We start from the raw sequence: 26,061 nt of genomic DNA, 5'->3' as shown, positions 1-26,061 counted from the left end.
CGAATAGCTCCGCTGTTTCTTTAGCCTTGCGCCACTAGTGCAAGCTACGCAAATTTTTTTCTGTTAGTTCGCAGCTCCAGAAACTAGTGCTGTATTTAGAGAAATCAGAGTTTCTATACGTCGCTCACCCAGGCTGCACGTTGTTGAATTATCATTTCTAGGGGGAAGGGGGCTCTGGGCAGTACTACATATAACAGCAGGAAGCTCATAAACGACCGCCTCTGCACGCGTTCATAACATGAGAAGCCTAACAGCTTAAGGAAACGAATCCGAGAAAGAGCGCTAAAACGAGAAAGAAAGAATATAGCGAGAAAAAAAATAACCTCATAATTATGCAACAGCGTCATAGGACGCCTTTAAAGGTTTCTTGTACCGGAAGTCCGAATAGGTAATGAAAACATTTCCAGTGCAGAGAAATGAACGAACGTTTCGTACGATCCGAAATACGGAAGCGGCCAGCAGGCTGGCTAGTATCATCTGGGGTATTGGGGGGTGAAATTAGGGCGGTTTAGCTGCGTAGGGGCACGCAAGCTCTTAGTCAATTACTATACTGCTTTGCAATGTAAAAATGCGATCTGCATTTTCCGACATAGCCGGTTCGCGAATTTTGCTTATTATTTCGCTTCTCTGTGAATTTCCATATGCATGAGCGCACTATAGCCACGCGCTACAACATCGCCCGTGGTCGCCGTGACAGATAATCGTCATTGGGAAGCTCCCGTAAGGCGTGAATGCGCCACTTTATAAGGTACTGCCGTGCCCGAAAAGCTGGTCGTGGGTACAGGCTGCTTCTTCGTCGCTATCTGTATGACTGCGCCGCATAAGGCGCCGCGTCTAGAGGTTGCCTGCGGGTCTGCTTTATGATGATCCTGTCCAGTGACCACGCAGTAGGACACCTAAATTCGTTCTCGCTCCTTCTTCTCGGCTTATTTTTCTTTCTTGCTAAACGGGGATAGGCGGGTAGGAGGACGTGAACCGGGGGGAGCGCGGAGATGGCCCTTCGTGGTTTTTTTTTTTTCTTTCTTTCTTTCTCGGCAATATTTAGCCCACTTTGTTCGGACAAATCGCCGTGTTTCCGCTGTTGACACATTCCACTCGTTGCACGACGCAAGGCGCACCTATGTGAAGGGGAGGGAGACGAAACTGGGCAAACAAGACCGCACGATTGAGGTCTCTTTCCAGAACCTCTTTCTCCTCTCTCCCCCTCTCTTGCCAGAGTAGCATGTAGACGAATACTTTTGCACCGGCAAACCTCTCTGCTTTTAAATAACGAGCTCTCTCTCTCTCTCTCTCTCTCTCTCTAGTTTGAAAATTTTAATTTAATCATTCTTATTTTTTGTGGGAGTGCTAAAACTCATTGACCGGTAAAGGCGTAGAGCAAATTATAGCTCAAGTAAGCTTGTCACGAGATGCACGCTACTGGCGCATCCCGGTTGCCACACCAGGGCGCGTATGCACAGAAATTCTCTGACGTAACGACGCCTCCTTATTGGCCATATTCGCTCGCCCGCCGCTCATGTTAGCGATAGGCGCGATAGCGAGACGATTGCTGATACGATGGCTAATCACGGAAAGCACTTGCGTACGATAAGATTTGCGTATACCGGCCCAGGCCACTCGGTGGAAAACGCAGCATGACCTGCCCTGATGCAATGGTCATGTGATCGGTGCACCACTGCACCCTAGCCTACTGTGATGACTCAGTGGTTCTAGCGTTCTGCTGTTGAGCACAAGGTAGTGGGCTCGCTTTCGGCCCACAGCCGCCGCATTCTGAGGGGGCGGAATGTAAAAATGCCTCTGTGCTTACATTTAGCTTTATATTAAACAACCACAAGAGATCTCTAATACCCATCGCCATCTCTAATAACTTGTTGCTTAAATAAACAAATAAATAAATAAATCATCACACATACACGTAACATTGAGCTAAAGCTTGCTTGGTGTTTTGCGCGTCCGACGCACTCGTGATATACAGGGTGTCCCAGCTATCACGCAGCACGATTTAAAAAAGAGGAACGGCGTTACGCGAAGCAAACATAGTACCTATTGTTTCCAGCACAATGGAGTAGCCGCCAGTAAATTTTTCGTTGCTGAAATTTAATTAGCTAATTGTAATTCATTATCTAACTCGAGAAGTACTGCCCTAATTATCAAAGTGTCAATGAGAAAATTGTAGAGCAACATGAAAAACTCCCGATACAGTTTTCTGTTGCTCAGTATACGTGCTACATAAAAGTGTTTTTCCGAGCGTGACAGAAGCCCGCGAATACACGCAAAGTGCCTCGAGCGACCAGTCGCGCGGCAATTCTGCATATATTCGCGGGCTCCTTTCACACTCGGAAAAACACATTTATGTGGCATTTGTATTCAGCAACAGAAAGCTGTATCGGGAGTTTTTCATGTTGCTCTACAATTTTCTCACTGACACTTTGATAATTAAGACAGTACTTATCGATTTAGATAATTAATTACAATTCGCTAATTAAATGTCAGCTGCGAAAAAATTACTGGCGGCTACTCCACTGCACTGGAAACAATACGCACCACGTTTGCTTCGCGTAACGCCGTTCCTCTTTTTTAAAATCGTGCTGTGTGATAGCTGGGACACCCTGTATGTACTGGCCGCTGCTTCTATTTTATTGAAATTAAGTCACATCAGGCATTTCGATATACGAATTAACGAGCTTTATTTTTCTGCATAGAAGCAAATGGGTATTAACTGGGAAATTTCAGGCACATCGAGTAAAGCAAAATGACGAATTAACCGACGTCTCTTCGAAGTTCGACTGTAGAGGGTACAGGATGCTGTTTACTTTCCCGATTTTGTAGGTACGTCTTTTGGCGATAAAACAAACGAATCTTTAAACTTCTTTTATTGATAATTCGTGACAATGTAGAGTGGTTGTTGTTGCGCGAGTGAAGCAACCAGAAAAGTGGGCCAAATGTTCTTGCGCTGAACTCTCCCGCATCCTCTAAAGTTTTCACGTATGCGCGCGTTGTCCAGTATATCTCGCTTATTTATGTTAAACCACTGGCCTTTCACTTTGCGTGTTTGAGAAAAGTTAACCTGACCAACCTACCCCCGTTTATCTGGCGACGTAGAAACGCGATTTCTTGTTCCCTCTATTCGCTTATTCTGCAGATGCGCGACTTGCTCAGAGATGCGCACCCTTGCACGTTCGTGCGCGCAGGTGCGCACCGCAGTCTAGAAACGCGCGCGGCGCGTGCATCTCTAAATGTGGGCTAAGCATCTGGGCTCGCCATCACTTTAGGCCGGATCGTTTTTCCCCGAGCCTCCCCCGGGTGCGCGGCGCGAGGACAAAGGACCCGATGGAAGTCGCTGGTTTTACATTCTGCGTGCGGTGTCATTGTCGATGACCTTCGGTCTCTGTCTCGTTTTCCTGGTTGTCGGAGAACTCGGCGAATCTCGTCGGCATGGCTCACTTCGCTATGTTCTTCCCTCCTCGCGTCGTCGACGAGCGTGCGTTGTTTTTCCGGAATTGAATGTAACCCGTCCCCGTCCTTATAAGGTCGATGAATAGTGCGCCCGCTGCAGCTCAGTTGAAAACGAAAGAAAGAGAAAGAAAGAGGTCGATAGAAAGCAAGAAAGAAACAAACAAACAAACAAAGAGAGAGAAACAAAGAAAGAACGAGCAAAGAAAGAAAGAAGTACTATAGGACTGAGCTTGTCGTGCTTCTGCCCGCGAAAGCAAATGTAGACCGTGGCAGTTTCGGAGACGCCTGGGCCACCCATCCCGCCGCTGCCTCACACTATATTGCACAGCGGATACGAAATTCCCGTGAAGAATCAATCAAGAGAAGAGCGAAATTTCCAAGCAGACAAAACAAAGTGTAGAAAATAAACTGTTCAAAACGGGACAGTATACAATTAGAAACAAGCCATCTATGGAATGACGAATGTAGAGGAAGATAAAAATTAATGGACCATCTAATAATATTGTGCAATTTTCTCGAGCACTTTTTCAAGCGCATGTGGGCGGATTCAGGCTATCCAGCATAATTAGAATCAACATCTCGGCATGGGTTCGATTGCTATTCCTTGAACAACAAGCTCCGCAAATTACGTTTTATTCTTCCGTGATGCGAAACTTGTGATTAATCCGGCTTTAAAGGACTACTGACGGGAGATTTTTCTGCCGTTCATTTTCTTTAGTGCACAGGTTTCGACCGCTTAACTGCTGTATGAATGCTTGATTCCCTCGAGAGTACAACAATAATTAACTTCAATGCCTATGTTGCGAAGCCTGAAACACGCGCCCAAGTGCAGCGCAGCTTGAGACGTGAAATAGGAGGCTTATACGTCATCGAAATCCGAAGTAGTGGTCACGTAGCACTACACACATCTCTAGCTCGAGCACCACCACCACGATATGAAGGAAGAGAAAGTGAGAGGGGCACCCACCGTGGCGGCTTAGCGCCTATGGTGTTGCGCTGCTAAGCAGGAGGTCGCGGGATCAAATCTCGCCGCGGAGGCTGTATTTCGATGGAGGCGCAAAAACGCCCGTGTCCCGTGCATTGGGGGCACGTTAAAGAGATCCCCAGGTGGTCAAAATAATCCCGAGTCCCTCCTTTACAGGCTGGCCTCATAATCAGATCGCGGTTTTGGCACGTAATACCCCAGAATTTAATTCAGAAGGCGAGATGGACCTGCTGTGCTCCCAGAGAAGCGAAACCATGCAGAGGGTCGGGCTTAAGCCATGTCGAATGCAGAGAAGTGCAAAATAATTCCAACCTAGTTTACGAAGAACACAAGGTGAATTAGCTTCGTTCTCTGGAGATTGTAAAACCATTCAGCATTACGTATTGTTCCCATTATTTACATCAAGATATTCGTAAACTATACGAAAAAGAACTGAACAAATTAGCTTGTTGTTGCTGTGACAGAACAAATGGATGGTCCTCCAGGAACATGCATTCGCTACACCCCCCATTCTCATTACAGATTTTCAAACCGTTGTTGGAGGACTTGCAGGGGCTCTAGCATTTTTTTTTCTTTTAGTCGTACCCTGTGACTGCATATATTTATTCCATGAGTTCGCATAGCTGACAAAAGCAACATTTGCTTACAAAGTAACAATATCAGTAATTTTTATTATTATTTTTCTTCGTGTTTTTTTTTTTTTTTTTTTTTGCGGGGCAAATTAGGAAAGCTGGAGATCGGCACACGCAGCAAGCTCCATGGGATCGTTCAATTCACTTGGTGTAGTCTCTGCTTCAGAACATATTGGCGGAGTGAACGGCGACTCCGTTTGCATACGCACGTTTATTATTTTGTCTTGCTGTGCAGCCTTATGTTAGAGTTTAGTGTGCACACCTCGTTCTGTGTATAACACAAACAGATATAATCATTCCCACACTCTGAGATGGCCAACGAGCAGCTGTCAGCCGCAGCATCACACCGCTGCTCCGGACCAGCTTCTGCCTCGTGTATAGTGCCCGCATAGATGCTCGCGGACCGCCCCTTCGACAAATAGTGCACGACGCTCGTTTCGCTGAACCGCAGGAGCGGCCGTGGGACGGTGGCCATATTTGCTTTGTCTCCGCCCTTGTGATCGCGAGGCGCGCAAGGGGCACCACCCATGCCATCTCTTTTTTGCGTGCGCCCGCGCGTCCCCGCTCCGTGGCCGGAACCCCCGCTCACCCTCCAGCGCACCCCGTTTCGTGTGTCCGACGTTTCCCCGCTCCGGCGCCAGCCAGTCTGGCCCGTTCAGGTGATGCGTTTCTCAGCGAGTGCGCAGTCATCGGCCACAGCTTCCGCTACACGCTCCAGGTGGCGCCAGGGCGTCTGGCGCACTGACGTCACACGTCCATCCGTCTCCTACCCCGCGCATCTTCCGATTAGTCTGTCCAGAGTGGACACGCTCTTTTGTAAGCGAAAAAGAGGGGCTGAAAGCAACTGTGAATCCGCTGCGGCAGTGCTTGAGAGAAAAAAAAAAAAAAAAATGTTAAAAATTACTTTGTGTCTAACCGTGCTCCCCCTGAGGGGACTTGTCCGGGGTTGAGGAAGCGTGGCAGAGCGCGCGGCCTTTCCTGCGCGTACGTACCGGCGTATTTTATGTTTCCACCGCGCGGAGGTTGCGCAGTAGGTGTCGTAAGTAATGTGAGCGATTAAATTTAACGAACTGGGCGCTTTCCGCCTGTTGTACTTCGTGTGCTCACTGAAGCGTGTGCTCCCGGCTACTCTTCTTGTTCTGATAGAGCGGCGTCTCTGCGGGGACTCTTTCTTTTTTCCGCTTCATCGTTTCCGATTCAGTTGATTACCGGACTCATCCAGAATGCATTAATTATGCACACAAAGATTTTCGTTTGCACGCTTCATGACTTGAGGAATAAGTTTAGTGGGCTTCCAGGAGCTGAGCTTTTCTTTTTATATTTTCTTTATGAGAAGCAAGCTATGTACCACTTATGACGACTGTCTCAGTTTACCAAATGCTTGAAGATAAAAATATAATTTTTGCTAAACACGCTTCACATTAATTGCCCTAATTTCACTGACTAACTTAAGGCGCGTGTTGTAGTTGCACAACTGAAGTCAGCCAATACTTAAAGCATAACGTTTTGCTAGAAGCTTTCTGCCTAGTAGTAATTTTGAGAACTCTACGTGCTCAAAAAGTGCCGTGATTGCGTTACTGTTCCGGTTAACAGTCTTGCGTACTACATTTTGCCACAAAGCGGAATTAGGTTCAATTCGATACGGTTCGAAACAGTTCGATATTCGAAACAGTTCGATTCCCAAGTTAGTGCTGCGGGTATTTTTAACCAGTGCTTCTGAATGTTCACATCTCTCTGGACGATCGTTGTCACCTATCTTTTAAAATACGAGGTTTCTTCTGCAGCATCTGTTTTCAAGGTATCTGCATGTCTTTTGCAGAAGTCTGACTTGGTGACTGGATGCCTGCTAGCTTAATAAAATGATAACGTCGTCTATCTATCACTGGATGTAGCCATGCTTCTTACTTATTTCAGCCGCCATAGCATCATGATTATTAGGCATGGTATCAACGCTATCTAACTTAGGCATAACGGTATCCTGTAATTTTCTCGAGAACTAAATTTCAGTTTTATCAGACGATCCAGGGTTTAGCTCAGAGTCATCGGAAAGCCAGGTTGATTGATTATCTTCATTACGAAGGATGACATTTTGGCTTCAGTCTGGAAGGGGAATAGCGTAAACCGAAACAAAAAAGAGAAAACAGACAAACCAAAAAGTAATCACACTTGAGTCCATTCCTCAGTCTCTCAACTCATTTACTGTTACAGCAATTACTCCCCCGTCTGGCCCAAACGCCCTCAACTTCGTGCCAGACATTTGTAGTTCTGTGCAAAGCCCACCAACTGTATTAAACATGACAACGACGGCAGTGGTGGCGGCATGGCAACGATGACTGCATGACAACGACAGTTCGTTAACTGACATCAAAGAGCTGTCTTTGCGAGATGCATGCTGAGAATAACTGCAGCGCTTAAGGCCGCGCTGCGAGCGTCAGCATGCTGGGTCTCCCCCATCAGCTATGGTGCGGGAGATTTTTGCTTGCTGCCGCCTCTGAAATACCGTGCTCAGGCGTCACCACTCCCGCGGCTCGCTCAGAACTCTGCAGATACTCTCAAACACAAAACTTCCTGCAATAAATGTCAAGTTTTGGGGCAAAATGTATAGCGTAGTGGTTAGCATGTGGTGGTAGGGCGAACTTCATTTTTTCTTCGCCTCATGGTGAGGAACAAGTTGAGTGTGAGGAGGTAGTGAGGGAAAATAGTTTTATGACGGCGATGGTGGGTTGACGTGACGACGGCGTAACGTAAAGTACGAACAGAGCAAACCCACTTCCGAGCTGTTAGCAGCTGTCGCGCTAAAGAAACTTCACAGGCCGGCAGTTGACGTCGGCGAAACGTCCAAATTCCCACAAGGTGAGAAGCGTCTGCTGGGTGGCGTACTCGTATATGCGTTGTCGTTTCTGGTAGTGAACGCTGTCTTTAGGAGAGACGATTGCGGAATTAAAGGAGTTCAGTAATCGTATCCTGCTGGCTGCTGCAGTTTTAGAGGAAATGCTGAATGGTTACACTTACACTGACAATGAAAGTTAATTAAATCCCAGGCAATCTGCGTTGTTGTCAATGTTTCATTACCTTCGCACTGCTTGTATATACGGCGCGTTCTTTGCTGCATTGATGGATCCATGTATGGATGGATATTATGAGCATTCCCTTTGAAATGGGGTGATGCAGGATACCACTACGCTCTTTATTAACTCCAACAAACTCGCCCAACTTGTAATTCTTCTGCTAACCTGTTTATTTTGCTAAGCTGCTAAGTTGCGAAGCTGTTAGGCCCCGGCGTGAGGGTGAGGGCGAAGTTTAACGTCACTCGGAGTACTCGCCGTCCTCAAAGCACAGGGACTACTTCGTCCTCCGTCCCCCCCCCCCCCTCCCCCTACTTACGTGTAGGTTAAGAGGCGGGCACCCCAGCTCGGTGGAATAATAAAGTTTTCAATCAATCTCGCCGTGAGCGCGCGGAGCGAGATAGCAGTGCCGCGGTGTGGCCCCGCAGCCGCTCCGGCCGCCGAAGCCGTGGTCCGTTTACTTCTTTGGCCGACAGTACGTAAGCATGGGCCGCTTTGTCACGTCGTTTCAAACAGCGTTTATAACGCGATGGCGTTAAGGGCCCCGTGTCGCAGAAAATTCGGCATCAGCGTCCGTGGTGGAGAAAAACATCCCGAACCACCCCGACCGCACAGGCCCTCCCGTGGTGCAAGGTGATAGTGACCAACAATTTAATTTCTCACAGTCAAATCCGTCAGAAAAATGGTAAAGTACAACTTAACCGTAACCTACAGACATGGTGGCGTCGGACTGTTGTTTGAATGTACGAGAAAACATAATTCTGTTACGAGGAAACTCAAACACCAAACCCATTTTTCCAGCATTTCTACCATACCAACAGCGACGCGCTCGGGTATGTTACTTGCGAAAATCTTATCCGATGACGCTCGCATCCTCGGCTGGTCAAATTGGGACTTGGCCTGCCTAATGCGTTTTGGACACGCGCGCGCGTCGGGGCAATAGCAAAAAATAAATAAAATAATTTAAAAAAGATCCTAGGGCCTTCACAGTTTAATATAAGACGACTTATATTCCCCCTGGTAAAGCGTCTTCCCAGCAATGCATTTCTGTTTAAAAGTGAGGCCGACTTTAAGGGGATCGGTGTAAGCGTGGTCTTTGTAAGCTGGCTTTCCCACGTTCTGTGTTGCAGTGAAACCGACTCAAAGAAAAATGCGATGCAAACGGGTCCCGATAACGCTATCGCGTTCCACTCTTAAAGGCGAAGCTTAAGCGTCATCCAATTTTTTTTAAAAGAATTCATGCTCCACGAAATCTATGCGCGCTGCGAGTAAAACTCTTTCTTTGGAGTGTTCTTCGCGGTTCTACTCTCAAATGAAAGTGGCTTATAAGCAGTTCGTCCTACCAGGGCGATAAGCTCTTCTCAGGTAGAGCTGTGCGACAACAGAAGGCACTGACGAGATCTAGCCGAAGTCGTCATCGCTGATGACTGGCGATGCGGGTCCGTGGCTCGCATCGTCGGAAGATCCGCGTAACAGTACAACTCTACATGTACATGTGGTACTATGTGATGGCACGCGAGCATTCACGACGCAACATTTCCAGTGGTTTGTACAGCCCTTTTATCAGTTCCAATCACTCGGCTTCATAGCATGATTTCAAGGTTAGACCTGCTTGTTAGAGCACACGGATGGCGTGCTCGCACCATAGAAACGGGTTTCAAGTAAAATAATCAGGTCTAGCTTCTATCACAACGATGGCTCGAGTCGCCTGGTCTACTCTTGCGTACAGCCTTACTCATGCGTCGGAAATCCAAACATGCGAATCCAACGTTCAGGGTAGCACTCATTGGGCTGGTCGGCAAAGGGAAGAGACAGATCTACCCAAGTACATCTGTCTCTTCTCTTTGCCGACCAGCCCAATGAATGCTACCCTGAACGTAACATAACTACTACCCTGAACGTAATAACACTCGCTTCGCGTGTGATTCAGCCTATACTCCTGCTGTACACGCAACATTTGGCCGTTGGAAGGAGCCGGAGAAAATGACAAGGGGATCCAGCCAGCAGGAAAAGCAGGGAGGGGTAAATTGTCTCAGCTTATGTCAGATTAAAGGTGAGTAATTGAGAAACCGCACCGGTAAAAGTAATAATATAGACGCGAAACACTGCAACCGAAGCCTGACAAGGTCACACCGCATTTTCGTGACGTGCATTTGCCAGCGTTTAGTGAAAGCTGCAGGTGCCAGAAATCATGAGGGGAAACATCTTCGAAATAACAGCGCGAAACAGACAATGGACAAAGATTCAGATAACACGAGCGCTGACTCACAACGGCTGTCTGAAACTTTGTCCGTGGTCCGTTTTCGCTGTTATTTCGAAGGTGTTAACCTACCAACTCGCCCAGCTTGCAGTTTTGGTCACAGGAAAGCAGGCACAGCGGCGCAGTACACTTGAGAATAAAAACCGTTTAAACTGAGCGCCCGAAATGAAAGGATTGAACGAGGGACACTAAATCATTTATAAGGAATGACGCGAACGAATGAGTGGACTCTTTAGTAAGACCACGCCATGTCCAGGCACCCGCATAAATTGGATTCACTCTCACTGTTTAGCATATGTATCACTGATAGACGACTGCTGGTATCGCTGCTGAATCAAGCGCCTTCTCACAATCTACGAAAGCCACATGGAGAGGTTGGTTATATTCTGCACACTTCTCAACTGCCTGATTGATGGCATGCGTGTAGTCCATTGTTCAATATTTCTTTCTACAGCCAACTTATATTCTTGGCTGAGTGAAGTCAAGTGGTGTCCCGCGTTGTCCCAATTCGATTGAAATTACGTTAGAGAATATTTTGTACAATACCGAAAGCAAGTACATGGTCCTATATTTCTTCTATTATTTAACGTCTTCTTTCTTATGGGTTAGTATGTTGTTAGTGTTGTTCTTACTGCTCTTCGGATTTCTAAATGTTACCGTGGCCCTGCGAATGGGTTTAAGTTATGACAAAATAGAAATGAAGTTGGCGGGAATCGGCTTGACTCGTCTGACATGCGGCCGCTGTTCGCTCGTGGGCTGGCCTACATTGCCCGCTGGTTTTGTCACGTGCTGTTCATCGTGACTTCAGGTGCTTCGTGACATTCGCCTCCCAGTTTCTTATCGACGCCTCAGAATTATTGATCGCGCCCGTAAAGGTACGCGGGAAAAGGACACGCGTTCGCGGCGCGCGAACATACTACCCTATAGGTGTCGTTTGTCTGTGAGCTTGGTTAATCAGAAGAGAAAGCCTCATTGGGAAAGCAAAGGGAGAGCATTTATTTCATTTTCGCTTCTCTCCCCTGCTTCCCTCACCACCTCCCGCCTCATGTAGTCTCTGTTTCGAGGAGTGCACTTTCCTGCTGCGCGCTGCTCACATAGCTATCGGCGGCGTCCATCGGCCTCGGGAGTCACAGCCCACTTTTCAATTGACACCACCCGGCTATGGTGAATCCTGTTTCTTCCGCTCCCGTAACGCTCGAGGATTAGACCGCGTAATTCGTGGCCCCTGGGAACGGGGAAAGAAAGACAGAGAACGAGAAAACTTGCCGTGCCTTGAACTAATTAGGTAGCGCGAAGAAAGGTACAAGGAGCCTCCATGATTGTGATGGATACGCTTGCTACTTCGGAGATGGGAGCACTGGACCATGTAAATTTGCCCATTTTATCTTAACAGTTTGAGCACCGAGCTTGTGCCGCAACCACGCTTGTTGCTTCTTCCCTTTCTCTGCTTCTTAATGATCGTCTTTTTTTGTGGTGAGTATCTTAACCGAGTGGCTCGCATTCAGGCGCTGAAGATGATGCTGCGCCGTTTGCTAGGTTCGAGTAAGTGTTTGCACATTCTGGCGGTGGTCTCGCATCTTCATAAGTTCACCCTACTCATTTTCCTTTTTGTGGAATTCTTGTTAAAGCGGTAATCACGTCGCGCCAAGTGTAGTTCTGGCGACTGTATACAAGAGCATGTCGTCAAAGCAAAAGTTGCATGCGATATCTCCGCCTTCAAGTGAACAGGCTGTCTTGTTTGGATTTCTACCAGCGGAAGATAGCTGAACAATTAATGTGAGTGGGTCTTTGTCTTCTTGTGAGTTCTTACGAAGACAGATCTCTTTATAGCAACGTTGGCTCCAGCCTGAGGCATTCCTTGTTTGCCCGGTTTCGATTCAAAGGGCTACAAACTGCTGCTGAACCAAAAATTGTTTGAACTACTGTGAATAGTCTGTACTATCCCAGAGGCGTTCGCGAAGTTTCTTCCAGCAGTATATTAAATTTCCACCTGATGCCGTATAATTAAAAACAAGGTATAAACTCACCAGGTACACAGACCAGCTGCTTCCCAGCTGCCAAAATTTAGGGCAATGCAGTTGATACGAAGGTACGATTTTTACTGGCACAGCAGTTATGAGCTACAAGATGGATTTGTTCTTCACGTCCGTCCTGTGGCGCCATTGTCTTCATTCCAGCCCTCTATCCTCGCCATGATCATCGAACTCATGCCGCTTCGGAAAAGTGTTCGTAGCAACCGGACACGATAACCATGCACTAAGCCACCGCTGACCTCACGCGCTTAGCATTTTGTGCAATGTTTGATGACGTAGACACGGAGAGCGGTGGCGTTTGCGCATGTATTTCGGAGGCAACAGCCGGCAACATACGGTAAGCAGTATAGTTATCGTGATGCAGCAGTGGTTCCCAGCGCGGATTTCAGGGCATCAGTATGCAGCAGTCATTCCTAGCGCCTCCTCCCGTAAATACAGCTTTTCGCTGTCTTTGCGAATAGAAGTCAAGAAAGTGTCCTTGTCTCAATCACCTCGTCATCGTCATCGCTGTAGTGTTGCCGCCGTTGCAACCAGGCGTCGTTGCGTGCAGTTGGGAGGAGATTGTGAGGATTGAAGGAGTTCAACTAAGTAGGGGTGGTTGTGGGAAGTGAACGAGTAAACGCTATCGACAGTGCGTCCGTGTAGAACGAGTGACTATCTACTTGGAATCCTGCGACTATAGCGTCAGTTCCGGGATGCTGCGTACTCAATATTGGGGGCAAGTTCCACCACTAGAGAAGATGGCGCCTCCGTCGGCGTGACGTGGTATGAGGGATCACATGGACACAGCGGCCGCGTCGGCTGCTTCGGAAGCGCCGAAGCGAGTTGAAAACGAAAGTTTCAAGTCCCACCTGCGCTGGTATTCTGATTAAGTGCGGAGGTTTTAACGCTACGGGTGTCAGCTTGACAACACTTGAAAGCACTTTAATAGGTATAGTGGCTGCCTTTGAAGGCGTCCAACATGGTACGCTACTGCTCCGTGCCGCAGTGCCGGACGTACGCAACGGAGACCGATGTCAACTTTCACACGTACCCGCTGGACAAGAAGCTGCATGAAGCTTGGATCGCGAAACTTAGAACCGGCAAGCAGCCATCGGCTACAACTCGGGTGTACACAAACACTTCCGCGAGAAAGATTTCTGCTACAGCGTCGGTGCTGCTATGTTCGGTGAGTAGCAGAAAGCGCGCACTGAGACGCTGGCCTGCGCGCGCTGTCGGCTAATGTCATGATGCTTTGGTCTATGAGCTTGGTGATGCTAGATCCTGGCAAGTTCACTGGAATGGAAAGGGAACGGTAACAAGCACATTAAAGAAAGGCATGGCATACGCTCATGTTTGTGTTAGCACCAAACAGTGAATGTACTGGATTAAGAAAAAGAAGCAGCAGGAAATTGCTCGCTGAGAAATCCGATTAACATACAGTGCGACGCAACGTGAGAAATAATGATATTGAAACGTCCAAGAATTTAGCAGAAAAAAAGATTGAATCGTCGCCACGGCACAGCACAAGTCGCCGTTGGCGTCGAAGACCCGAGTTATAACGAAATTGTTTTTGAACAGCTCTGATAGCATCCACGAAACAATGGTTGCTTGTGTACTGTCAGATGTTCATATGCTGCGACCTGAAGCTCACGGCACGGTGTGAAAACGCACTCGCAGCGAAAGCGAAACATTGTGCGCGGACATGCATGCCGACGCGCTGTCGGTCGCTGCGAACGCGTGCGATCGCTGCATTGAGGCTTCATTCTGTTATGCTCTATTTTGTTATACAGACAGCTCAATATAAGAGCATATTTCACATAGTTTTCTCTCAGCGATTGCCCACCTTTTACGCACGAAACCGGTTCGGGGGACTCCATCGCGGCGACCGCGCGCAGTGGGCGTTCACTGTGCGTATTCGGTAAAGAGATAGCGCCTGTAAACCATTCTGTGCTTTCTGTTTGCCCAAGATTATTATTTTGACAGTAAAAAACTTCGTTCGTTTCGAGAGTACTTACAGAAATGTCCAGGAGGGCTTCTGTGTGGTGTGTTATTGAGCGCCGACAGCCAATCTTATGAGGAGCGCGCCGCGTTATTCCTCATACTACTCAAGCGAAGCGCTTCCGACAGATGGCGACTCCGCAAGTACTCGCCTCAATATGTGCCTAAGTAAACACGTGTTCCAAGAATAATTTTGTAACAGCCTGTTGTGAGGGAAACTACTACATGAAATAATGATAGTGGCAGGAACTGGTCAAGAGGAGGCAACTTATCCTACGTCTCAAAGTGCACCATACGTGCGTACACTGATTGCAAAAGACCCACCAAAAGTTTGTGCGTTCTGTACTTCCGTATCCTCGTTCACTGCCTCTTCTGCATCATGCAGGATTTACGCAGTCAGGTAATGGTATCTACTAGTAAGTCAACATTGGTATGTTTGATCCAACAAGCAGAGTCCATTAAAGAATAATAACATGCAACATAGTTGCACATGTCTGACTGAGTATCGTGGGTGTCTCCCGTGTTGTATCAAGCATCATTGAAAGTAATTGTTTCGACGGAAGAAGAAAAAGCAGACGGAAAAGCAAACGAAAGGAGTTGCGGCGGCGAAAGGTTTTGCCAAGCCAGTTCAAAATCGCAGGTTACTATCCTTTACCTTTCACGGCGTTTGTAGCGCAGAAAAAGATCATCTCAGCGATACAAAACCACAGTTCAAGGCGGAAATTGCTCGAAAAGTGCCAGCGATGACGTCATCGCGTGGCATCCAAGATTTCATTGTCTTTTCGTGTGTCCGGCTGATCTTTCTGCAGGAAAGAAACGAGAGAAAGTTGCCGCGATTAATTTCCTTTTGCTTTCAGATGAAACAGGACTCTATTTGCATTTTTTTATGATTCAGAATTCGCTAGCCTCAGCCACAAGTCGCCACTCTCGCTGACGTCTTAGAAAACCACATTGGGAATTTGAAGGTGGCTTAACGACCGTCCGTTACCTGGAAATCTGCATCGCCAGCACTGTTGGCTTTTGCTAGCAGGAACACACTGTCTGCTCAGACACCTGTCGTCAAGGGTGGGCACTGCTTTTCTGCTTTGCGTCAGTTCTCCGGGCACATTTGTTTTCCAAGCAGGCGAGCGCTCTGTCCCAGTGTGACGAGCTGTCAAAGCCCAAGAGCACATCTTTCGCTTACTCCTCACTCTCGGCGCGAAAGACGGGGCACTTCGCCTCTGTTCGCACGAGGCGAAGTTCGTTACCGGGTCACCCAAATTCGTCACTGGACAGTCGGCAAGCTCCCGAGCACCGGCTGGCCGACGCTATCCCTCTTCGGCGCCACTCTGAGATGCGCAGCAGTGATCGTCACGAGTGGCAGCTTCAACGGCGTCGTCGGCTCTGAGTTCTTTTGCTCAAGGTTGTTAACCTCTTTCGGAGGGAATCTGTTAGCCATAGCTTCCGGACACGGAGCTTCGGCGGCGGCGCCTCCTCCTCGCACGTCAAGGTCAGGGGTGACCCTTTTAGCCCCCGTGGTGCGCGCCTAGAGCGCTAGACGAGGGGACCACTCCTTGCTATCTCTCTCCGCGCGGCGTGCTGCTCGCGAAGGAAGGAAGCCACCCGTCCAAGTCGGAGGGAAAAAAACAAAGAAGGCAGAGAGTTACGACTACACCCACCCACAGTGAGCGCGGCGGCGCGTTCTCACGCCCCCGGCAGGGACAGACACGTAACTGGGCCCAGAGCCTGCGGCCTCCGGCGGGAGAAGGTTGTAACCTAGAAGGGCCGCAGTGAGACCAAGAGCGACGCTACGGGAGTGGGGGACCCCCAGAGTGCCGCCGCTGCTCTTCGTGCGGCTGTGCCCGCCTTCTTTTTACAACGACCTCAATTGTGGTGCGTCGAGTGTGTGTGCGTTTGTGGCTCCCGCTAAGGTGGTATGGGTCGATCTAGATTCGCCGCAGAGACCAGGTTCACCTCCTTCCGCTTGACCCCCGCGGCTCTTGTTTTTCTTTTTACCGCGCGGCTTATAGGCGCTTTTCTGCAGCCATTGCCTGCCGGCACCTACTAAGGGACGCAGCCAGAACTGGGCTATCGGCCGAATGTCACCGTGCCGGAAACCGCGATGGGTTCCGAAGGATCGGCCTCGCGGACGAGGCACTTGTGACCGCGAGCGGCCGACACCTGTTTGGTGAATGTCGCTCTCTGCCCGCCCGTCGTTTCGCTTTTGACTAGACAGAACGCGTGCTCGACAACTGCACGCAGTCATCGCGCCAATGTCTGCGCGTAGCTTTTCTTTATTCCCGGACAGATGCGCAGCGGCAGTAAATCTGACTGATACCTGACTGATATCTGAACTGGTTCAGCCCGCGGGCGTACTTGACATAGCCGCCAAATCACGCTGCGCACAAGTGTACCGCAGACGATCTGCTAGCGTCGCGATTCGTTGCAGCTCACTTGCCTGTCTGTAGACTGCAACAGCGATCCGTCGCGTCGTGTGAACTTAGCTCATTACGGGGGGCAAGTGAGTGTAAGGGAAGTTACGTTTCACGCAGCGCTCACGGATAAGTTATTATAATTTTCAATGGTCCTAGGGAAATTGGAATATTCAAGCGAAGGCTCTGTTTGCCTAGCCTCCCAGTAGTAAACGGAAGGTATATAAGCCTAAAATGTACTTACACATCTGCACTACTGCAACATAAGGGGCATATTAGATACCTGTCGTTCTTTTCTCTGTAAACACCTCTACACCCCATCCTTCCCCCGACAAGGATCAAACATCACCCACGTCTTGCAGTGTGCATCCACCTGAACTGGTGGTTGCATTCCGGCGAAGCTTGGGAACAAGCGCATAAACAAACATTGCATGATCATAAAGTCGTGACCTGTGAGGTGCATAAACATTGCATATATTACACGATACATAAAATGAAAATACACACAATTGTACGCATCGCGTTTAGTTCGCATATAGCATTCAATTAACCACTTCATGATAGCTTCACTTAACATAGATTTCAACATGCACCATAATTATTTGTAAAGATTTGTTCTGAATTGATATACATCCAAACCTTAAATGAATCATCTTTGGGCGTTGAAACATGCATGGGAGGTGCGTGTAGGTTGTCGAAAAAATTCCCGTTTCTTTGTGATAAACTAAAAAACAATAAATTAAGAAAAATTTTGCGCCTCTGCGTTAGGAAAAATTCAATCAATTTCTTGCTTCATTTGTTTTCTTCAGGAAAACGGTCGTACCTGGTAAAGACAAATCTTGTTGTAAAGTATTGTATTTGTTCGAGAGCACTAATATGCACATCATGCAAGGTAACATGGGTGAAAGAGGGCAGAAGAGTGTGCGTATTATTTTATATTCCGGAACATTAGCAAAGTTATGTCTACGATAGCTGCGCTTCCTCTTTCATAGCATGTCAATTCGCACAGAGACGAACGCAGTCACTTTATATGGTCTCACGCACATATTTCAATAAATTGACTTTGACGTCCCAAAGCAGCACGGAAACTACATACCAGAGTTAAACAAACCCTATGCGTTCCGGATAGGGATGGCCAACACCGCAACGTATGGCAATTGCGGCGACGTGGAAACAATTCGGCATGTTTTTTGCCAGAGCCCACAGTACAACGTGCAGAGACAATCGCTTTCCGTCATGCTGAACCAGTTGGACGACCAGCCTCTGTCAGAAGGATTTTGCAACATCGACGCGACTTACCATCACATCAGAAGGCCGTGCAAGCGCTAATGCGCTCCTTGAGATCGACCGGCCTATGTGAACGCCTGTGATTGGAAGGCTTTTCTGTGACCTGTTCCTGTTTTTTTTTTTAAGCGAAGCTTTATTGGTTCCCAAGTTTCGGTGGCGTTGTTGTCACGCGCAAAAACTCACGTGTGGCGCATACCCGCATTGGATACGCGGGTATGAGCCAGGGACAAGAAAGAAAGAAAGAAAAGTATAGAAAGAAAGAGCAGGTGCGTGGAAAGCTGCGCCGGCTCACGTGATGCACACGACAATCTGGGTCGTTTGGTGTGTTGCGAGGAGGGAAAGGGGAGGAAAGAGGGTTGGCGCGCGCTTCGCCGGGCTTCCCTCGCCTCAGATAAGTTTCCGCGGATGGATGGGAAGGCACGCGTGGTACGTTCCGTCGAGACGCAGGCTGCGTTTCAGCAATGGCGCCGCGAACTCGCTTGGGAAAGCGCCTGTCGTCAACGTGCCGATTCTAGCGTGAGGACTTTCGAACCCCAGGCGAAACGCTGGCGTCATCTTGCCCTCCAGGAACCCGACAACGGTGGTGCACGCCTCGGCAACGCTAGCGCCAACTGCCCCGGCGCGACGGCCAGGTTTCAGCGCGAGTTTCTCAACCGGAACTTCGGAGCCAGCGGCACTGCGTTTGACCGGTTGTGGTTCGAGGACAACGTGGTACTCGTCAGTGCAATTCGTTCTAAGGTACACCGAAAAAACACACGGCAAACTTCGCTTACCCCATTTCCTTGACAGCAGACTTTTTTCTCCCTTTTTTCTCCTCTCTCTCTTTGCCCTCTTTCCAAACCTTATATCGCCCACCCCAGTGCAGGGTAGCAAACCGGAAACTCTCCTCTGGTTAACCTCCCTGCCTTTCCTCTCTCTCTCTCTGACGCACACACATACCAGAGACGCCAGAGGAAGTATAGTGGAGGGCTCCGGATTAATTTTGAACACCTGGGCTCATGTACGTGCACGCTTTTGCTTTCCGCGCCTGCCGGAATGTTGCCACCGCGGCAGGGATTCCAACCCGCGACCTCGTGCTGAGCAGCAGAACGCTATATCCACTTAGCCACAACGACGAGCGGCGCAGAAGTTGCAAACCAAGAAACGTGCGACGGTTTGGGATAGTGCAGTATCGCGGATAATTAAAGCGACGCATTCTTTGTCCACCTCCCTAGGCTTTGGCTTGTTGTCGCCGTTGGCTGTCTCGCCGAGTACAAGCTATCGCTCAATAAAAATGAAAATTGCGTGTCCGATAGTGCACGAGTTTCGAAGCCGTGTCCACAGCGCAATAGCCTGATGATCCATATAACCATTAGCCCGCAGACGCATGCATGGAAAGGCAGACTAACACCCTTACCAGTTTTCCACGTGCAAGCTAGCGCTTCGAGACGTTTGGCTCGTGAGTTGCGTCGCATTGCGATAATTTACTAATAAAAATGAGCCGCGCTTTAAGTCATGCATTCGCAACTATATTTGCTGAATTCCAATTCTACAGCTTCAGTGGAACAAAACTGATTGTGGTTGGGAATGCCGCATTTAGTTAGGCTTTTTTTTTTGTGGCGTCCGAAGGCACAGCGAAATGTCCCGAAGGTTTGGATGCTCTGGCCAACGGTGGCGCTGTGTCGCGTTCTGCAATCGCTGTGGACGGTTGTGGGACGCGTTCTTCGCCGAAATCCGCTACGCGCGTAGAAGAAAGAAAACCACTACGGCACGTCTCCGATCGGGATGCCTCATTTCGTCTGGGTGTCACAGCTTCGCTTAGACCGATTCCTACAGTAGGTTGGATATGCACGACTTTTTCTATCATGGAAGGTTTTGAGGTTTCAGCGAAATAAAGTGAAACGCATAATGAGCATGGTGAAAAAAAAAATTAGGCCCTTGAAATCTTAAAAAAGGCGTAATAAAACGTCGCGTGTAAATGTACTGCAGCTTTATATGCAAGTTGCGAAATTTTACACATCAAAACGAATCTACTCGGTTTTTACTTCTTTTCGGAGGTGATAATGAACATTACAGTCCAAATAATATGAACATTCGATCGTAACACTATTTGGATCGTTCTCCTTTCTATTTCGTCTTTCATCATTGGCTTGAGCACCTCTGAAGTGCTATGCTCTTGAGTCGACGCGATGGATTGTAAGATATATGCGAAGCGATATATGAGAAGAAAGTTTGCCGATGCCACAAAATGGTCATTGTGGTACTGCGTTCCATGTGGACTGCCCTAGTCACAGTAACAACTATTCACACTATTTTTGTAGTGCTGCCTCGATAAATAGTTCGTTGTCTTTCATTTCGCCCGATATATTGATGAGTAGAGACTTAATTACACGATTACTTAGACACTAAAAAATGCTGTTTTAGGCGCCTATAATCGACACTAAAAGGTGCACTTTAGGCATATCTAAGCACTAAAAATGGCCTTTTAGGCACATCAAAGCACAATTATTGATTGCTTCCAGAGTAGTTTTTACGCTGCATTGCGCTTTTATAATAGAGAAGAAGGCTGGTACTCCACGCTTCTTAGCTATCTTTTTTTTTTTTTTTTAAGAAACAAGGAAAGCACTGTGCCGGTGAAAGTGTGCCCGTTTCCAGCATTGCTGTATGGTGTCTGGCTAGAGAAAATAAAAGTTATGGAAGTCGTGGCTAACGAGCACTATCTCGAGGTTTCCTGGGCTAAATTTGTGCCTTCTGTCGTGCAATATCAGTTTATATGCAGAAAACGAGCGCTCAACGTCCACAGGTGTAAGCGGCGCGCACTTGTACAACGGAATGTCTAGCGTTTTCACATCGTTTCGAATCACAGAACGTTGGACACTGAGATGGATGGATGGATAAAAACTTTATTTCATCTATTTAAATGTGGTTGGGCCCCTATATGTCCGGGAGCCCCCTGGCCGACATCTCTAGGCAGGCCCGGTCCACCAGCCAGAGCTGGTCATCCGAGCAAGTGGCCCGAAGAGCGGCCTCCCACGTGGAAAAGGAAGGGTTGGGAATAGGTTGTACCGACACTGAGAACTTCTGACACTTTCTTGAGCATAAAGCACCCGGTGCTCTTTTCCAAGACTGACTCAAGTTTTTTTTTTTTTTTTTGACTGAAATAATTTTTATTTGTTTCGCAGATATTATAATGAGAGCAAATGTGTTACTCAGAAAACTGCTACATACGTGCTACATAAAAGTTTTTCTCAAGCGTTAAAGAAAACCCGCAGGATATGAAAAAGTGCCGCTGGCTTTTGCAAGCTTCTTTCAGGCTTGGAAAAGAAAATTCATGTAGCACGTATAGAGCAACAAAGATGGATCGGGAATTTTTCATGATGGCTTACAATTTTCTGATTGACAATCTTGCTCTGATTTAACATATTCAAAGTTAATTAATTAATGACAACTAATCGTGTAATTAGGCGAAATATTAAACACACATGCACATACATACATACATACATATATATATATATATATATATATATATATATATATATATATATAATGAGAAAGCGCGCACTTTAACTACACCGCTCTTTTCAGTGCATGAGCCGAGTATAGCAGTGGCTTCTCACCTGCTTTCCGCATGGCCGACAGAACACTGAGTCCACTGAGTAGCACTGAGACACGGCCCAATTGCCGGAGCGGCACACTTTTGAGCGTCTATGTTTTCTGCATCTTTGGCGCACTTCATGCAGCGGTAAATAAGGATTATAGTAAGAGGAAACAAAGTAAGCACTACGGCGACAAGGCAACTACTGTCATTTCGCAATGTGGGACAAGGAACACCGAAGTGCAAAGACATTTCCAGTACGTGTTGCGGCTCTAGAGGTTGAGTATAGGCGCTAATGTTGCTAGCGGATTTAGCGTGAAAATGTGCGCAACAAAGCTAAAGCGATTCAAAACACTGAAAACAGCATTTTTAAGCCCTTAACGCTCAGGAAAAGGCATTTTTAGGCTCTCAAAAACCAAATTAGGCGCGAATGCTGAAATTTGCACGTATAGGCACAATTGAACCTTTCTTAAAGTGCTTAGAATGGCCTAATTCGTGCTTATATATGGTCACGCTGTAGTGTAGCGATAACGTTTAACATTTGTTAGTCGGTGAAACGCGGTCACGGGAGATAGATAAGCAAGTACACGTGTAAATATCAAATAGACGTGATAGCAGCGTAAGAAGTTTTGCCTAAAGTTCCGGTCTCTACTGATGATTACATTTCGGTAATCCCCAGCACGTCACGGACGCAGTAAGGCACTGGCGTTGATCACCATCCTGCTAGTCTAAGTGTGCTTAGGATTTCCTCCTGCGCTACATCTGAAATATTAATAAAGTTCTCCCCATCGCTCATATAGAGAAAATAACGAAGAAAATCGCAGGAGTGGGGTACCGATTGAGTGCATTTATCCCATTCTTGCTGCGTTTTGTTTCCGGACGTCTGCGCGTTACAAAACGCAGCCAGGGCGAGAGGTCGGATGGAGAGCGAGCTGAACATGTAAAATATTGAGTGGCAGGTAACCTGGAGCCTGAGCCGAGCGACCGTACCCGTTGCCCGACCGGGTGCGACGAGCCTCTCTCTTCCAGCTGCCTCGCTCTCTCCCTTCCCGACGACGGCAGGCGAAGGGGCGATGGCTCGAAAAGTACCTTTTATTCCCCACTCTGCAGAGCCCCGGCAGCACTGTGCCCAGATCGGCGCTCTCAGCTCGGAACCCACGGCGCCAACCGGCGCCCGTTGCCCACCACTGTGAGCACAAAGCTGCAAGGGGAAAAAAAAATGATGAAGAGGAGTAAAAACAAAAAGAAACGATAACTGAAGGCGCCGCTCGTCTGCACCATCACCTGCTCTTCCTCATCCCGTGAGCGCGCTCTCTCGTCGCCAGCGTGCGCCGCTTCCATGCGCTTTTCCTTCGACGCCAAAGAGCGCACAGCGCGTGCGCGTGGAGAAAAAAAAAAGCGTCCGCAGCGCACCCACCCTGCGTGCGGCGTCGGCTGGAACGACAGGCCGGTCCGATAGGGGAACCCTTCGACGTGTGAGATACTCTACTCCGCCCTGCGTTCCCGATCACCGCCGCGGCGGACGACCTTCTCTCCTACGTCGGGCGTTCGCTCTTTCCCACGATCCGAAACTGAAAGTAAAATGTTTCTGCACCGGTCCCCGGCGGTGGCGGCGCGGGAGCCACGGAGCCATTCGCGGAGTAACGGTCTCGCCGCGAGCATCGTCGCGTGCGTCCTCCGCTCCTCCTAGTCGCGTTGACGGCGTGCTGTCCTCGGGGTCCCTTGGTGATGCGCACGATCACGTGTTCCGCGCTGTGACGTGACGCCCCTGCAACACGCGCACGAGCTTACGCGAGGCGCCCCGGCCGCCCACTGCGGTGACCCGCGCGCGCGCCGGCGGACTTTCCCCGCGGCCACTTGTCACCGGCTCGGACGCATCTTCGGCGCATCTCTCTCGCACCCGCGAGTGATTGGCTCGCTTTATATAGATTTTGCCAGCGGCTTTGTTTTTGCGCCGATGAACTCGATAGCAGTAGTCACAAATAGGGCCCGATAAGAGTGGAGTCACTTGTGTTGCGTAAGCATCTGTCCTTGTTTTTCGCGCGACATCGGCGACCGCTTTAGCGTGCGACCTGCACCTCCGCTCAGACCTCGCTTGCCCCCTAGTCGCGAACCCGCCCTACTGCTAGTTGTCAAGTTATTTTGATGTGCGAGAGTGTCCACTTCTTGATCGGAATCTACATCGGACTGTGCTTCTGTTGACCCTATGGAAATTTTCGCCTGAACATCGGAACATTATGGCTGCGGAAGCGGTATGTAGGGCATCCCTTACTATTGTCATCCTATAGTCACGCTATGTCGACTTGACAATATAGAGCTATGCGAACAAAGCAAAAGGAAACGTTTCCGCTGATCCTTTTGTTTTGTTCGATTACAGGTGGACCTAGCTGTGTTCCTTTTAAGCATTACTTAAGCAGATGAATGGAACATTATTTGATTACATTCATAGATGGATGGGATTAGGATGTGTCTGGCTTCAAGAATTTTGTTGTTTTTGCCGTGTCGTACAGCATCGACTGTACAGTTGTCGCGTACTGGTTGTGCACATGGGGGAATGACAAGGCCCTTGTTAGGTCCACGCTTAGCTTCGCTTCCGCTTTCAGCACAGAAGTACGATCGGCGTCGGGGCGACAGAGCTTTTGAGCTACAGCTTTGGTGTTTGATATTTCCTAGTGTTTGTTTTGGTTTGTTTTAGCTTGCTGTTGCTCTATTTATGCTTCCAACGTTGCTTATCAAGTCAGCTGTAATTTGGTAGAAAAGAAAACGCGACCCTCCGAATTGGTGCTTGCCAGCTCTCACGGCATGAACGGATGAAAAATAAAATGCGCTTATCGCTCAGAACGTATTTGTCAATTTAGTCAATTGTCAATTTGCCTTGCAACTATTTCCAGCTCAAGAAAATTGGTTCGAGTAAGCCGACCACCGCGTCGCGTGGATATAAGTTCAATATTGATAATAAGCGCGCAGCTTTTTCCACTGCGCCCACGTGCGTTCACTCCTGCCAGGAAAATGTTGCATATTTTCTCACGAGGAGATGCCTTTACTGGTAGAATAATGTAATCAGAGTAAATAAGTCCGTTTCTGTGCTCTTCTACATACACAGTGTCACCGAACTAGTGGCGCGGGATTTGTGCATTTTCAGAGCCTTCCCTCTGGTTATGATCGGGAGCGACGGAGGAACTTCTGTCAATGAAGCTTGGACGCGCCTGCTCATTTCTGACGAGTGAAAAGCAGTAGCGTATGCAGGGCTAAAAATTAAAAAAAAAATAAAGAAGCTTGAAAAATGCGAGTAGGTTTTCGTCCTGCGTGTTGGTGACAAATACTTATTTCTTAGGATGTTCTTCTCATGGCGACTATCAAAATTTCGAAGGGTGTACCACCACGAAATCAGCGACCCGCCACCCCACCCTCCCCTTCACCCTCCCCCATATTCCACCCCAGCCAGACAACCCCGGCCTTAACTTTACACTTCGTCATGATTGTTGATTCAGCACCTACTTCATATGCTGCTTCTTTTTGTTATTCCTTTTTTTTTTTTTTTGTGCACCGGGAGAAATGTGGAAGGTGTATTGTATCATAGAATACATCAAGTAGATGGAAAATGTTTGACTTTTTGAACATGATGACGATGACAACTTACCTTGGGCTGCGAACGAGTTTGTTCGCTTTTGCTAGATAAACATTTACTGTCACGGTATAATGTGTACTTTTATATCTGATGTTGTTTTATCCGAACGAAGGTAATGATATTGTTACCACTTCCAAGGATTTCAGATTACATAAGAGCAATGCGTCGCAACTTCTTTCTCGTGAGTCTAATATATTAGACCAGCGACTCGGCGATATACAATCTTCAACATAACGATAGTGGAAGTCAGTCTTGACTGGCTTCCACTTTCGTTAAGTTGAAGATTGTATCGCTAAGTCGCTAGTTGATTAAACTTACATTAGGCGGTTTACCTCTTCTTTAATGTAGCCACTTATAGTAATATGCTTCGCAAGCGGATATTGCAGCCAGGAAACAATGTGTACTTAATGACATGAAACGAACCGCGTGGACAATCACTCTGTCGCGCGCATTGTTCAAATTCGGCGAGCATTTGAAGCCCTCAAGGCGACATTCATTTTCCTCTATTAAGCGCGAAACCAGATACCTCAGTTAATCATCTAAGACAAACGGCCGTTCCCGATCCGCGGCCTAATGATTTGGTCGGGGCAGAAATTAACGTCCTGGCGCTGCACTTCTGCCAGACACTCGTGGCCTCAATTGTATTCGGACAATGTGTACACTTTGCGACCGTGTCATGTAGAATCTCTTCAGCTCGCTTCGTTATGGGTTTAGTACGTACACCTCGTGCGAGCTCACCTGCATTGT

At 48.1% G+C, this 26,061-nt stretch overlaps 1 protein-coding gene across 3 annotated transcripts in view; it reads left to right on the top strand.

Moving 5' to 3' along the window:
* Positions 1-26,061, top strand: part of LOC119465271 (puratrophin-1) — a 464,152-nt gene that overhangs the window by 33,218 nt on the left and 404,873 nt on the right. Inside the window, exon 1 of one of the 3 annotated variants that reach the window (XM_037726072.2) lies at positions 23,165-23,938. The exons of the other annotated variants lie outside the window; for them this stretch is intronic. Within the exon in view, the coding sequence (XP_037582000.1) occupies positions 23,924-23,938 (15 nt within the window). The 5' untranslated portion in view covers positions 23,165-23,923. Of the gene's footprint in view, positions 1-23,164; positions 23,939-26,061 lie in introns of those variants that run through there. 3 annotated transcript variants of the gene reach the window in all.

This window comes from Dermacentor silvarum, chromosome 1 (genome assembly GCF_013339745.2).
Source record: "Dermacentor silvarum isolate Dsil-2018 chromosome 1, BIME_Dsil_1.4, whole genome shotgun sequence".
NCBI classification, from domain to species: domain Eukaryota; kingdom Metazoa; phylum Arthropoda; class Arachnida; order Ixodida; family Ixodidae; genus Dermacentor; species Dermacentor silvarum.
This window is presented reverse-complemented; position numbering and strand designations above follow the sequence as displayed.